This window comes from Phalacrocorax carbo, unplaced genomic scaffold (assembly GCF_963921805.1).
Source record: "Phalacrocorax carbo unplaced genomic scaffold, bPhaCar2.1 SCAFFOLD_36, whole genome shotgun sequence".
Lineage (NCBI taxonomy): Eukaryota > Metazoa > Chordata > Aves > Suliformes > Phalacrocoracidae > Phalacrocorax > Phalacrocorax carbo.
In genome coordinates, this window is record NW_026990495.1 from 451,777 (window position 1) to 465,494 (window position 13,718).

The 13,718-nt window shown below is 47.5% G+C and overlaps 1 protein-coding gene across 1 annotated transcript; it reads right to left on the reverse strand.

Annotated features, from left to right (window-relative positions):
• Window positions 1-1,388: 1,388 nt before the first annotated feature.
• Window positions 1,389-12,899, reverse strand: LOC135311285 (E3 ubiquitin-protein ligase RBBP6-like). The gene is given in 12 exon segments (XM_064440411.1): window positions 1,389-2,547; window positions 3,120-3,127; window positions 3,383-3,559; window positions 4,007-4,110; window positions 4,860-5,032; window positions 5,953-6,092; window positions 6,583-6,679; window positions 6,799-6,887; window positions 8,729-8,773; window positions 10,410-10,446; window positions 11,197-11,296; window positions 12,734-12,899. Coding segments are annotated over 12 exon segments (2,295 nt in total).
• Window positions 12,900-13,718: the final 819 nt, after the last annotated feature.

The window sequence follows — 13,718 nt, forward strand, 5'->3', positions numbered from 1 at the left end:
AAGGACAGCCTGTGTTCTTTTGTTGTAGAGCTTTAGTACAGGCGTCCCCATGTGCCTGTACCTCTGCCCTCGCAGTCGGGGTTGTCCTGGGAGGGGTTGCAGGTGCTGAAAGGTCTGTCTTGCTAAAGACCTTGTAATAAAGCTGCACGCAGACGGCTTTGCGTGTTCCAGAGCAGCGTGCGCTTCTCCTCAGCAGGAGTTAGTTTTTTGTCGAACAGGCTGCTGTTGTTTTTGGGTGGCTTTTAAAATTTGTGTTCGCATTCACGGAAGTGCTGGTGTGCATTTAAAACTTTTTTGCTCTCCCTGGTTGCTATTTTGATTCTAAATGAGGACTGGTGACTTTTACTTTTACTTTTACTAAGCTACTATCTCCCTTCAACACTTTCTAAAAGCCTGTCCCACTGCTGATGGGCTGTGAGCAGTGGGAGGACAAGACTGAGTTTTGTCTTTTGTACGTAAGTCCAGGAAGTTTCTTGCATATAACTGATTTTCTATGTTTTCTTTGAGTTAATGGCTTCTACATAGGAAATGGCAATTGGTACGCTGGAATATTAGAATGCACCATTGCCGTTGAAGTGAACTCAGGTCAATAACTGTAGGAAATACAATAAACGCAGTGGCTACAGATGTTGGTCATCTACTTCTGGTGGGCCTTTGTTTGGATGACCTACCTTGCAACCAGAGGGAAAATGAAGCATGGGGTAAGCTTGCAGGTTTTAAACTTGAATTGAAAAGTAAAAAAACTTGTGTCTTTTAAACAAACAATATGCATCCCACTTTGAAGATACTAGTGTGCAGAGATTTATGACTAGTGATTACAGATGGTGGTTTGACATCGTATAGTCCTGAACAGATTAAAAATGGGAGTGGTTTAATACTCCTTCTAATGTCACAAATACCCCCCTCCCACCAGGATCCCTCTGTCACTGTGATTCTTGCTGGGGAGGTGTAGGAATTTTACCCTCTGGGTCAGTGCAGCAGCCTGAAAGGGAGATGTGATCGATGTGCCCTATTTCTTGGGAATGATCTCCTGCTTCCGTCAATTCTCTTGGGGCAAAGTTTAGGCTTGCCTTTTAAATGAAATCTGACTTATCAATCCCCACATTTTTCCTAATCATTTTTGAGACATCTCTGTGAGCTCATGGTGAGACGCTAGTTAGAAATGTAACACAGACATGCCAGGGAACACGCGAGGCTAAAAGAGTGTTAACTTTATTGATGAACATGCGATTTGTGTTTATACAGGTGCGAGTAAACAAAGAGAACAATAGCCATGCAATTGCCCGTATTCCAGAAATGGCTCTAACTTGGCTGATAAGGCACTCCCCTTCTATCCTCCCAACTAGCAACTACTCGCTGCAGGACAGCATCAAAACACCCTCATCCTTTCAAGAGGAAGGTGTTTTAACACTGCCTGACTTTGGCTAGTCCTCCTTTGCCTTTTTCGCAGGAGGTTCCAGTCGAGGAGATTTGTCACGACCCGTGTCCACCTTCTCGTTGGAACCTTCAGCTGGTTTTACTGTATTGTCCGTCTTAGGAGGAAGAGCCACTTCTACTTTCCGCTTGGCCTTGTCAGTCTTTGCTTTTGGCTTATCCTTCTCTTCTTCCTCCTTTTCAGACCCCAGTCTGAAAGCACTAGACTCTGTTTCCATAGGCTCATTTCTCACAGGGGTGGCATCGTCTCTGCTTGGGAGCCTGAAGACAGACTCCGCTGTAACACCTTCTGCTGCAGCTGCCTCTCTTGGTTTTCTCGCACCTTCCAACAACTCAGCATTTGGAAATCCTTCATTCCGGTGCTTTTTATCTTTATTGCCTTTCTTGTCTCCCAGTGGTTTTTCCACCTCTTTCTTTTTTGATGTTTCAGGATCTTTGATGCCACGGCTCTCCCTTCCACATGGTTTTTCAGGGTAATTTCCAGCTGTATGATGGTTTCTGTGCCTCTGCCCAGCAGGATAATCCTGCCTACGTCCCTGAGCACATGGCAAATTCTCTCGTCTGGTGCCAGGTGGACCGAACCTACCTGGAGAAAAGTCCTCTCTGTTTTGTGGAGGTGGAGGTTGACAGCCAACAGCATAGCCCTTGTAAAACTTCTCACTCCGGTGCCTAGAGTTCCCTCGCCGTTCTCTGTATCTTTCCTTTTCAAATGGATCCCTCCAGTCACGGGATCTGCCCTCGTAAGCTTTCCTATCATATGGTGGAACCTCTCTGGACCTGTTAAAACACTCCCTTTCTCCTTCCCCTTGAGGTAGAGTCCGTTTAGTTGGAGACTGGCCCCTAAACACCGGAGACCTTGACCGTGAATGGTATCTTCTGTGCGGGGGTGACCTTAGCCTTGAATGGTGAGAGCCGCGTGACCTTGACCTGGAGCGATAGTTACGACTCTTCCCTTTGCCTCTTCTTGGATACGGCGGCGATCGCGGGGAGGAACGAGACTGGGAACGATTGAATGATCGAGAGTAGGAGTGAGTGGGGGAAGAACTGGATCTTGACTTGGTGTAGGTATACGAACTTCTACAGTAAGATGAAGCACTGCAGGGAGACTTGGACCTGAAAAAAAACACACACAAAAAGAAAGAAAAACGGGTCACACTCCCCAACTTTTTTCCTCTCAAATTTGGTTTGCTTTGTTTGGTTTGGTTTGGTTTTTTTTTATCCTCTCTCCGTGTGTTTATGTAATGATGCTACTGCAAATTGAAGAACTTGTTAGCATGTAAAGTTTCTGCTTCCAAGTTTCTAGCCTGGCTTTCCACTTGATCCTATAATTATATTTAATTTTCGTATGTGATTACGGTTTCCCCAGAAAGTGTTGGTTTTTGGCAGTCCCCTTGTCAGTCCTGTGCTGATGTTTTATTTTAAATAATCTTAGTGCAAGCACAGATCCCTTTGTTAAAGGCCATTCAAAGTAAGCCATTTCAAAATTAATTACCGCTTGTGTTCTCCACAACTACCTGTGCGTACTTATTCATTGCAAATCAGCTGTTGCAGGAGTTACGTGTTACGGCCTCCTTTAACCAGGAGTAGTAGTACAGTTACCGGTAGTAATGCATTGAATTTCTGTGGGACACTTACAGTTCGCAGCCTGATCCGCCACCTGCTGAGCGAATTGTAGTGGCTCTCACTGGATGACCTGTTGCAGTGGGGAGGGAAAAAGAAAAAAATCCCATTCAGTTTATCTGAAGATAAGACTTTTAAAGGAATTCTAAAGTTAGCGTTACTTACCCGTTGTGGGTATTGATTGTCCTTGGGGGCCCAGACGACTCGGCAGTGCTGCTCGTCTTAGTAGCGGAACCTGACGGCCCTTGGCAAAAAACGGTTGGAAAGAGTTGGAAACGAAGCTCTACTAAAAGACAAGGATCAGTGCCTATGCTGAAATCAAACTAACCTTCTCCTCCAACAACCCGCTGATTGGCTGAGAGGAAGGTTTAGAAAGGTTAGCGGCCGTCACCAGCGCGGCGGGAGGCCCGACAGTCAGGAGTGGTGGTGGAGGTGGTGGCGGTGGCGGCTGCTGCGGCTGCTGCTGCCGAGGGTAGCCAGTTCCATTTTCGAAGTTGTTCACAGCCTAGAGGCAGAAAAACACGGACAAAAAGGGGATAGGAAACTTCAGGAGGCACACAAACAAAAGGCTCCACAGAGGAACATCACTCACCTGTTCCTGTAAATGCTATCAATCGTAAAATAAATCAGCAGGCAGGGGTAGGAACACATCGCATTAAGCGCCGGCATTAATGACTGGTAACTCAGGGTGTCTGTATTTAAAGCACTTCAGTGTCAACACCGAATTTGAAAGGGAGGCAATCATGTTAAAACTGTGACCTGAATTTGCCAGACTGTCTCTAAGGAGTTGTAAGCTTCTGTAACAAGGGATCATGCACTGGAGGAGTAAATAACTGTAGCCTTGTCCAATTTAGCCCTGCTTCAGGAGCTGTCGATTCATGTTTTCTTCCCTTTCAGCTTTTCGGGAATAGACTTCTCTTACAAGCAGTTCACGGAAAAGCCATCACGTTACCTGGCGTAGGATCTTGTTGGCAGCTAAAGCATCAGGAGAAACATCGCTCTGATGACACGTTGGGCAGGTATGATCCTCAGAATCCAGTAATGCTGTTCTAATACCTGTGTGCAATTAGAGTCGTCAAAATAGATTTTAGCCAAACTAAGGACATTTTTGGGGTTCTCATCAGTTAGAAAACCATGTATATGATTAATGGGTGAAGATGATCTTGAATTGGGAACATGAAGCTCAAGTTCAGTAGCCTAATAATTTTCTAGTATGCAGCCAATAACGGTACAGCCCTGATGTTTCACTCCTGTAACATCTGGAGGTGTGGAGTAGGCGGTGTCTTGATGTCTTGACTCACCTTTTTTCCACTCTCTAGTACAGTGAGAAGTCACCAACCTCAGGGCTAGTGAATAAAAGAGACCTCAAAAACCCGTTAGCGGGTTTGAGTTCTGAAGGTTTCAGCCAACTCTCCCGTGGAGGAGAATGTGCATTAAATGCCCAAGTACCCGATTGCTGCAGACCACAGGAAGTCACCAGCGTTGGCTCTGTAATTTTGTAGGAGGGAAAGGGCTGTGGACAAACGAAATGCATTCGCTATCTAATAGCGTCATCACCGGCGCAGTTACGCCCTCTTCTCATACTCGTCCTTCCACGTGCGAAGGGGATTTAACGAGATACATAAAAAGGAGGAAAAAGCTTTCGGCCTTTCTTTTGCCCTTTATAGGAGAAGAGTCCTTTCCTATTCAGGCTGGGCTTAAGTACTACATAGAACCGGTGAGACAGTAATTTCCTGATCTCCTGTTTCTGCTTTCAGAGGATCAGAGGTGATGTTTTGAATTAACAGCCATGGGGTCACACTTACATTCGTCACAATAACTGTTTCCACAGCAGGGAATAACAGCTGCGTCGGTCATTATATCTTTACAAAGGGGACACAGGAGCTCATCTGGAATAGGCTCATCGGAGGGGGAGGAGGAGGCCGGCTCTTCCGGTAGAAAGGGAGGCTTTTCCTTCTTTCCTCTGGCATAAGCTTCCCTGGAGGGGGTGGGGAAGGAGAGAGCAAAAAGTTAAAGGTGGGTCAAGGAGAACTTTTCCAAGCTTTGGCTTTTCTCAGGGGAAGAGAACAGGTGGAATTCTTCTCACTCCACATTAGCCTTCTAAAACGTAGGCCGCTAGTTGAAACTCCTTTTCTACATCCACAGGATGAGAAGAGGGAGGGGGAACAATTTTCCTGCTGCAGACCTCTCCCATTCATTGGGTCAATGGAGAAATCAGCTCAGACTAGGCAAATAATTTTTTGACAGCTAGAAATCGTGTGAAATGAATCCCACCTCTCCTCTGTTGCCAGAGGGTAAAAGTAAATGGCAGGCTGAGGATCAAGTCAGTCTCCGAGTAATGAAGTTTTGGAAATGGAAGAAGTCTATGTTAGAGCTTCTACAAAAGGAGGTCCATGGCAGAACACCAGAAGTGCCACCGAGTGCATTTTAGAGCAGCCGCTCTTGGCAGCACACAGTAGTATTTTCTTAGTTTGTAGCAACAGGAAAACTGCAGCCTCTTTCACACAGGGGAGGTGATAAAAGTCAGAGGGGGAGGAAACCTCACTCCCACAGCAACTTGTTAACTTTTGCAAGGAGCCTTTGCAGCATCGGACAGAAGCAAAATGCGCTTTCAAAGAGAACGACTCCACTGCAAACACCTCGGAAACCTTTTGCAGAAATACTGATTCTTAGCACGCCACAAGTTTAACCAGCTTCCAGGGGCATGAACAGGAGGAGCGTCCTATTTTAGGGCCTTGGGATTAGAAAGTATCACGGGTGTTAAGGTTAAGATGCAATGCCAGTGCTTCCTCCCCCGTAACTAGAGGTGCTGGCCCACTCGGCTGCATTGCCGCCCAGGCATTGACGCGCGGTTCCTCTCCTTCGCTCCTGGGTCAGTCCCGTTAGTCCCATACTTACGCATTAATAATTGGTATGGCATATTTTCCCGTGCTGGTCAGCATAGCACCCTTTGTGTTGGGATCTTTCACCTCCACCATGAAACTCCTTGGAATGCCCGTGCTCCTCCTAATTCTGGGAACAGGCTCAAAAGTCTTGTCCTGGCAGGAAAAGAAATGCAGGCGTATCTCAAGACCCACACTTAAAACGACATCTCCGTGACTGTTGTTAAATGGCAGGGACGCTCAGCCAGAGGCTTGTGTCATTACACCAGGCAGATATCCAATAGATGGGGCCAGCAGAAACATCCTGGTTTTGTACGAAATACTAAAACCTGTGAAGTGTCTTTAGAAAGGGTTCAAACCCAAAATAAATTTCCAGTCATATTGAAATACAGAAAAATATGCATGAAAGTTGACAGAGAAAGATCTCTGGCTATGTTTGTTGTGATGGCCTGGAAAATAGAAAATTTTGCCTTGATAATTGCAGGTGTCCCTTGAATTTTGAAGGGCTTTGCAACTTTGCCATGTAACCTCTCTATTTCACCCCAAGAGAAACACGTCTTAATATGCGTGTTCATGTATCGGTTACCTCACTGCCAAGGTAAAAAACAAAAACGAAGTAACACCAGAAGTCCCCCCCCAACCTTACCCCGTTTGTTGGGCAGTTCTTTATATAGTGGCCAGGTTTTCCACAACGAAAGCAAGTATATGATGGCGGAGGTAGACCCAGGCTGTTCTTCATGTAACTAGAAGGTTTTTTGGGAGAAAAAGAAAAAGGGGTGCATGTATCTCTCTTGTTAAAGCAACCATCTCTAGCATTCCTCCGTAATCGTTGGGGAACAGATCTGGCGTTATCAACACTTACTTGATTGGATCATATGCACGGCAAGACTGTATCATCATCGCTTTTATTTTGTCTTCTTCGGAAGCGCTGGCTTCAGCCAGACTGGCAGTCTGTGTAACAGGCCGTTAGTCGACACACACGTTAGAAACACTTTAGAGCCCCTGCTAACTTCTTCGTGTTAAGTGAGCTAACTACGGTAAGCAAAACCTGCAGGTTTCTCCAGCTGGCCGTGTCCTTTTACCATGCAAATTGTAATACAAGCCTTACGCAGAACTAGATCTTCATATGAAGGAAACCAGCTGATTTCTTGGTTTTTGAAGTACTATTTGTTCAAACGTTTTAATTACACACTAGTGCAGATACCAGCAGGGTCTAAGGGAGGGACTGTACATTCTTTGGACCGTCCAGCACCAAGCCTTCAGATCAGCCACTCGTGTCTTTGCTTTTAGGTGCATTCCTTCGCAAGAGCAACCAACTACTTTCAGCATTTTATTAAATGGTTGTTTCCTATACACAGTTTTTCCTCAACTATAACATAATGCAGATCGACACCTATGAAATCATTTCCATTAACCGTGACAGAAAACTTCACAGACACTTGACTGATTTGCTTGAACCCAAGAGATGTACAAGACACGTCCAAAACCCACAAAACATTTCTAGGGATAGGCGAAAGTTCAAATATGGCATTTCGTACATAGCAGTAATAAACCAGAGGACTTTTTACAACACATTGACTCCCTGCTGAGCCAGTCTGCGCTAAAGAGGGTAGAGTAAGTCACAGTTTTGAGCTGCTCTGAGGTGTTGTTCCTGTATTGTTCTGAAATACTTCAATGTTCTCAAAAGCTTCAATGTGTGCACCTCTTGGACGGCTTCTCACATTTTAGAGTAAAACTTCACCTAAGTTTACAGAACCAAGGACACGTTTAGGGACAGCACTAATGCAGACCAGTTTCTTCTGGTGGCTACCTTCCAAATGAATTATTTTTTCCAATATTTTTGCCACGTGTCCACAATTTCATGTCTGTGGTGAGAGAGGGAAGAAGTGGCTAGTGGGGAGAGGTTTCTCTGTCTTGGGAATGAACTCCAGCCTTTCTTTACAGAAGAAAGAACAAGCTCCTCTGCCTTAGGCCCTGCCTTCTCTGATCTTTGTAACTTTAAAGCCCAGGCACTGAATTGGCTAGCACTACGCCTTCTCACAAGGCGCAATGACTAGTGCTTTCCCAGCCAAAGTTACACATTCCCGGGCAAAAACCGCCAGCAGCTCCACAGCAAAACGCGGCGTGGCAGGAGTTCCAGAAGGTCACCTCCGCCAGCATGCCACACACAGGCATGGGTGTGTTCCTAGACACGGTTAGGGACATAATCACAGCGTACACAGTCTGCGTTCAAGGAAATCAGATTGTGTTGCCCACTGTATCTATACGACAGCTGATGAAATTGTGCAGCGGTCAAAGAATGGATCTGCAGCTCTGAGGACTAGAAATTCAGAAATAGCCCTGCAATTGTCCGTGTTCCAGGCACGCCTCTAATTTGGCTGCTCCACACCCCCTGGAATGTCCGTCCCTTACAGCCAGTGACATGCTTCTGTAAAAATAGCGCTCCTCCCCAAAGCAGAACTAACGGAATGTATGAAAAAGGGCAAACAGCCTCTGAAGTGCTTCTCCTTTGTGTCTTGAAGATGAGCACTAGTGCAACGTGACGTTGGTGCTGGTAAGGTTCTCCCCTTCTATCTCCCCAAAGTGGCAACTGCTCTTTACAGGAGAGGATCAAAGCATACACACATTTTAAGGTTAACATAAATACTTGACATTATTAAGAATTAAAGTAAAGCATTGTTCGCATTACAACAGTTATACAGCTCTGGATCACAGTGCAAGATTTAAAAATATGAAGCAAACACTTTTTTTTCTTTTTTTTTTTGAAGTATTTGGTAAGAATATAGATATACCTGAATAAGCTGGGACAGAGAAGCAGATGCAGAGGAGTCATCCATCTGTTCACAAAAAATTAAACACATATTCAAGTTGTACAGTCCAAACATAGCAATAGTTAACCTCTACCGTAGTCTGAAAGTCTGCACGATGCGCTCCGAGTGTGACTGCAAGAGGCATTTCCGACCTCGTGTCATTTGCATTTGCTCAAGGCAAAGTCCAAAGCTACGCCAGCTTAAGAGTGCCCGTGCGGTTAATGAGAAGAAACTAGACTAACCAGACCCGCTTGAGATCAGCTTGTTGCTCCAGAGTATCTCAGAGAGGGAACCTTGTCAAATGGGTCAGGAAGGGTAACTGATGTACTGTTCAGCACGTTTGCCCAACGGCCACCTTCCACGGCCCTCCAGCCCTGGGTCTTTTTTTGTTTCCTTTATATTTCTGCTGAAGTATATCCTGCCAGTCCCTCCAACCAGTCAGTTAGAACCAACATCTCCATGAAACTTGTTTGCCACCCTAAGGCAATACTGCAGAAGAACTGGGGAGGGGCGGGGACACGACTCGACAACCAACAACCCCCAAATAATCCAAAATCCAGAATCGACAGTCAATGTATGAACTGCCATTTCAAACGGAAGACTAATCAGAAACTAAAGGGAACTAAAGAAACTGAACAGAAGACTAAATCAAAATCCAGGCTATTACCAGTCAAGCATTTCCTTCTGTTACTTATTTATATTTCAGCAGCAGAAGGACAGTGTTTTCCAACCTGATGAAAAATGCCCCACAAAGGCCCCAGGCTCTAACCTTGCGCCAAAATTTGTACACTGGGTTTCAGGTATTTTCATTTGCAGACAAGCTATTAGATGAAGCTGCTGCATCAGAGAAAGCGGGAAGAGCAAATGCAGAACTTTAGAATACCACTTTGTGTAGCAACGATATTTACATTCAGGGCAATCTATTAAAGACATTCAAGTACTTGGAGGAGCCCAAACAATATCACTGCAATTAAACAGTTCCAGGAACAAATACCCAGGTATTCAAAGGCACGGAAAGGACTCGTTTAGCTGCCCAGAACTGTCCTCAGAACGTAGGGCGTATGTCAGTTTTAGTTTTTGTTTGAACCCCCACGTCAAAGCCAGAAACAGTACCAAGTTTAACAACAATGGTTTCTCGGTGTTTTTTATGAACGTTTTCAAAAACCGTTGGGCAAAGCAAGTAAAAAACAGAAGCTAAGTGATACAAGGTGAAAATGGCAAAAATACACTCCGGAGCATTTTTACTGCAAGAAACACAAAGTGCACAAGCAGCTACGCCAACAGACACGTTACTAGCTGTAGACAGACAGATGGAGAGCACGGCACCACGTCCAGTTGTGCAAACCTGGAACCTACATCGCCTATAACCAATCGTACCTTATCTGTACAACACAAAGCCATTCAGGAAATAGCCTCGCATATTCAGGATGAAATACAATGCGTGACTGGGCACAAATACCAATAGTCCCATTAGAACTGTGCAAATGATGGCATTACGCAGTTCTTACTATGCTGAATCAAATCCATTGTCTTTGCAGCATAGGCTATGTTTTACTGGAAGAAATTATATGAAGCTAGTGTTTGGAAAATTTCATACAAGGCTACGTTGTTCAGAATTCAGTGCAGTGTGCAGAAAAAGGTGTGACCCTGTGCTTTTACATACTGCTTTTGGTGTTCCGCTCACTGGCTCCGTTCGACTTCTGGAAGGAGAAAGAAAGGAAGGTGATCAGAGCTTAAAATAGAGCACTTGTGCCCCACATCAAGCAGTGAAACAGGTTATAAAACCTGCCCATCAGGACATTGTTCGGATAATCTAGTGAATGTGGCCATCTATTCATACACATAAACTGTTCTCATTCTCAAATTCTCACATTCAGTGCAACTAAAAAAAACCCCAAAATCCCAAAATGACCACAACAATCCTGTAGGCAGGATCACGTTTGAGTAGCTGTAATCTCAACCAATACACCCCAGATCTGGGGCCTCAGAGTACCTGCCATATCCTGCCTCCTCCCGCAAATGCGGGAAATAGCCAAACACTGACAATCGGGCTCCTCTGGGATGGGAACTAATTCTAAGCGTACACTACGGTGCGTATCTGTCTTTACTCTGAAAGCAATACAAGCAAGCCCATAGCATAAGGCATCTCTCCACCTGGAGGAAACAGCATCTACAGCTCGGGTCTCAGAACAATCAAGCCCAAGAACAAACCCAACAGAATCATCTTAGAAGTTACCGTTGTTGGAGCCTGAAGCCCATGTCCCAGCAGGCCTAAAAAGGTCAGTCTGCTTTGGGACAGGTCCATTGAAACCTACCCCAGGACAACAAAAACTAACAGCCGCTTTAACAAGGGAGATGCAGTTGGAACGCCACTGGTAAACTAATATCCACTAAACCAGTGACCTCACTGAACCCCCTAGCAAAGACTACACCGCTTTACGGATACTCACGTAACAGAGGTTCTGCTGGTAGCTTTAACTCCTCCAGCAGGGATCCTTCTGACAATTACCGAGGAGTTCCTCGGAATCAGGGCGTCATCATCTGTGTATTCTGAAAACAACATCAGTACAGAAAAAAGCAGTAGTCAGGTTGTAAGAACGTATATCAGTATGTCATTACACAGCACTTCAGAGAATCCCTTTACAGAGAGAAAAGCAACCTTTTATAGGTAACACCGACTTTTATCGTCTCAACACACTCAACAAATGCAGATCAAATTAAAAGGAGGCACAGGCTTTTTGAAGGGACTTCTGCCTTTGCAGAACATGACTCCATGGGCAGATATTCCACTGATATTTAAAATCCTGTTTTCTTTTCGCTTAGGTTAGCATTGCTTCTGTTACTAGATCTCCATTATGGAAAGTTACAGTCCCGGAACTGTAAAAGGTTAGAGTGCTCAGAAAAATCTGAGCAAGTCGGCCATCTTCACCCAAGCTCCACTTTGTTCTTTCCAAGATCAGGTCAACATTTAGTCAGGACTCCTGCACGGGCAAGGTTATAAAAGAACAGTACTCTGTGTGCACATGTAAGGATTCCAGAGACGGGAAGCATAAAAACACCCCCCAAAAGTGCCCCATCCCCCCCCACTGGGGCAGGATGGGGCAGCTCACACACTGGCATCGCAGGGCCACCCGTACTGGCTGCATCCCTTCCCCTTGGGCAGGAAATTCAGCTCCCTGCAAAAACAATGCTTGGGAAGGGAAATGTGGGCATGGGAAACCGTTGGGATAGGAAACCATCACGGGTCTGAGAAATCACCGTGGGGATGGGAATCCATCGTGGGGATGGGAAACCCTCACCGGGATGAGAAATGAGCATTGAGGACAGGAAACCATCAGCAGGATGGGACGTCATTGAGATGGGCAGTTGCTGTGGCATGAGAAATGAAACCCTGGCAGGGCTGGCTGAGGCAGGTGCTGGTGGAATGATCGCCATGGGGACAGAACCCCAGAACACTCTTTGCCCCAGACAAACCCCACACTGACCCGCCGCCATGGCAGGTACAGCAGCAGCTCCTGCTCCTCGTGGTGCTCCTGCCCTCCGGGTAACCCCCAAGGGGCTCTGCCCACCAGTAGCTCACCCCACCACCCCTCTTTGCTTCCCCCAACAGAGAGGTTCCCTCTGCAGCTGCCGACGGCATCGGAGGTGTCCGACATGCGCTTCACCACCACGGCCATGCCGCCACCGGTCAGTGCCTGTGTGCTGCCCTCTGCCCCAGGGCTGCCGGTGTCCGGTGAGCCTGCCCGGCTCCACACCGTCACCTACCAGCGGGGCCAGCCCACCGTCTGGCAGGTGGTGCCAGGGCCCCTGGGGGCGCCGGGGCAGGTGGTGCAGGGCCCCTGCGGGTTGTCGCTTTCCACAGTGGTGCAGGTCCCCGCTGGGGTGCAACTCCCTACTGGGGTGCTGCTCCCCCCTGCAATGCAGCTCCCCGCCGGGGTGCAGCTCCGCACTGGTCCCCGAGGCCCCGCGCCCGCCGCCCCCACGCACCTTCTTTGGTCTGGGCGTTGGAGATCTGCAGGTCGCTCCTGGTCGCCTTCAGCTTCTCGCGGCCCATGATCTGGCGCTTGAGGTCGCGCAGGGTGATGTGGAGGCCGCTGAAGGTGACCGTATCATAGTTCAGCCTGGAGAAGAACTTGTAGTGGACACAGGACATGGTTGGGGCCAGGCGGTGCCTGCTCTGGGATGGCGCCTACTGCAGCACGCGGTGTCATGGTCCTCTTATATGCTCAGCACATTATGAAGAAAGACCTGCATCATGTGGGTGTGGCAGCCCCGCCCTCGTTGCCCTAATGCCGAGTGGCCCTTAGGGGAGGGGGTTCCAGCAGCCCCGCTGTCCTGTCACCCCCCAGGTCTGTCGCTGCCCGGTGTCCTGTCACACCCCGAGGTCTGCGCTGTCCCTCCCGCCACCCCCTGGGCCTTCGCCACCCAGCGTCACCTCCCATCAGCCCCGGGGCCCGCGCTGGCTCTCCCAACAGCCCTGGGCCCATCACCGCCCCATGTCCTCTCACCCCCACGCCTCTCACCGCCCGCTCTCCCTCCTGTCACCCCCCCAGGCTGACACCACCCACTGCTCCCTCCTGTCGGCAGAGAGCCAGGGCAAGACAGCCTGGGGGAGAGGCAGCGGTTTGAGTGTATCTTGTTGCATTTATGGAAGGTTCCGCCAAAGAAGGCAATGACCATGTACGGTTATTGCCATAACCCAACGTAATTCCCCACAGTGGCACATCCGCACTTGCTTGAACTCTGGAGGGGAGGACAAGGAAGTAAGGAATGAACCCTTAGCCTTAGGAGGTGCCCCAGGACACTATTTCTTGCTTTCTCCACCACCACAGCTGCTGCTGCAACAGCCTCAGTCCATGAAATCGGGCCCTGAGTTACGAGGTCTAGTTCTCCTGAGGAACATGCTGCGCCTTGCTGACCTTTTGGGGCCAACCGGCTGTCCCTCCTGTTCAGGGAAATCTGATAGAAACTG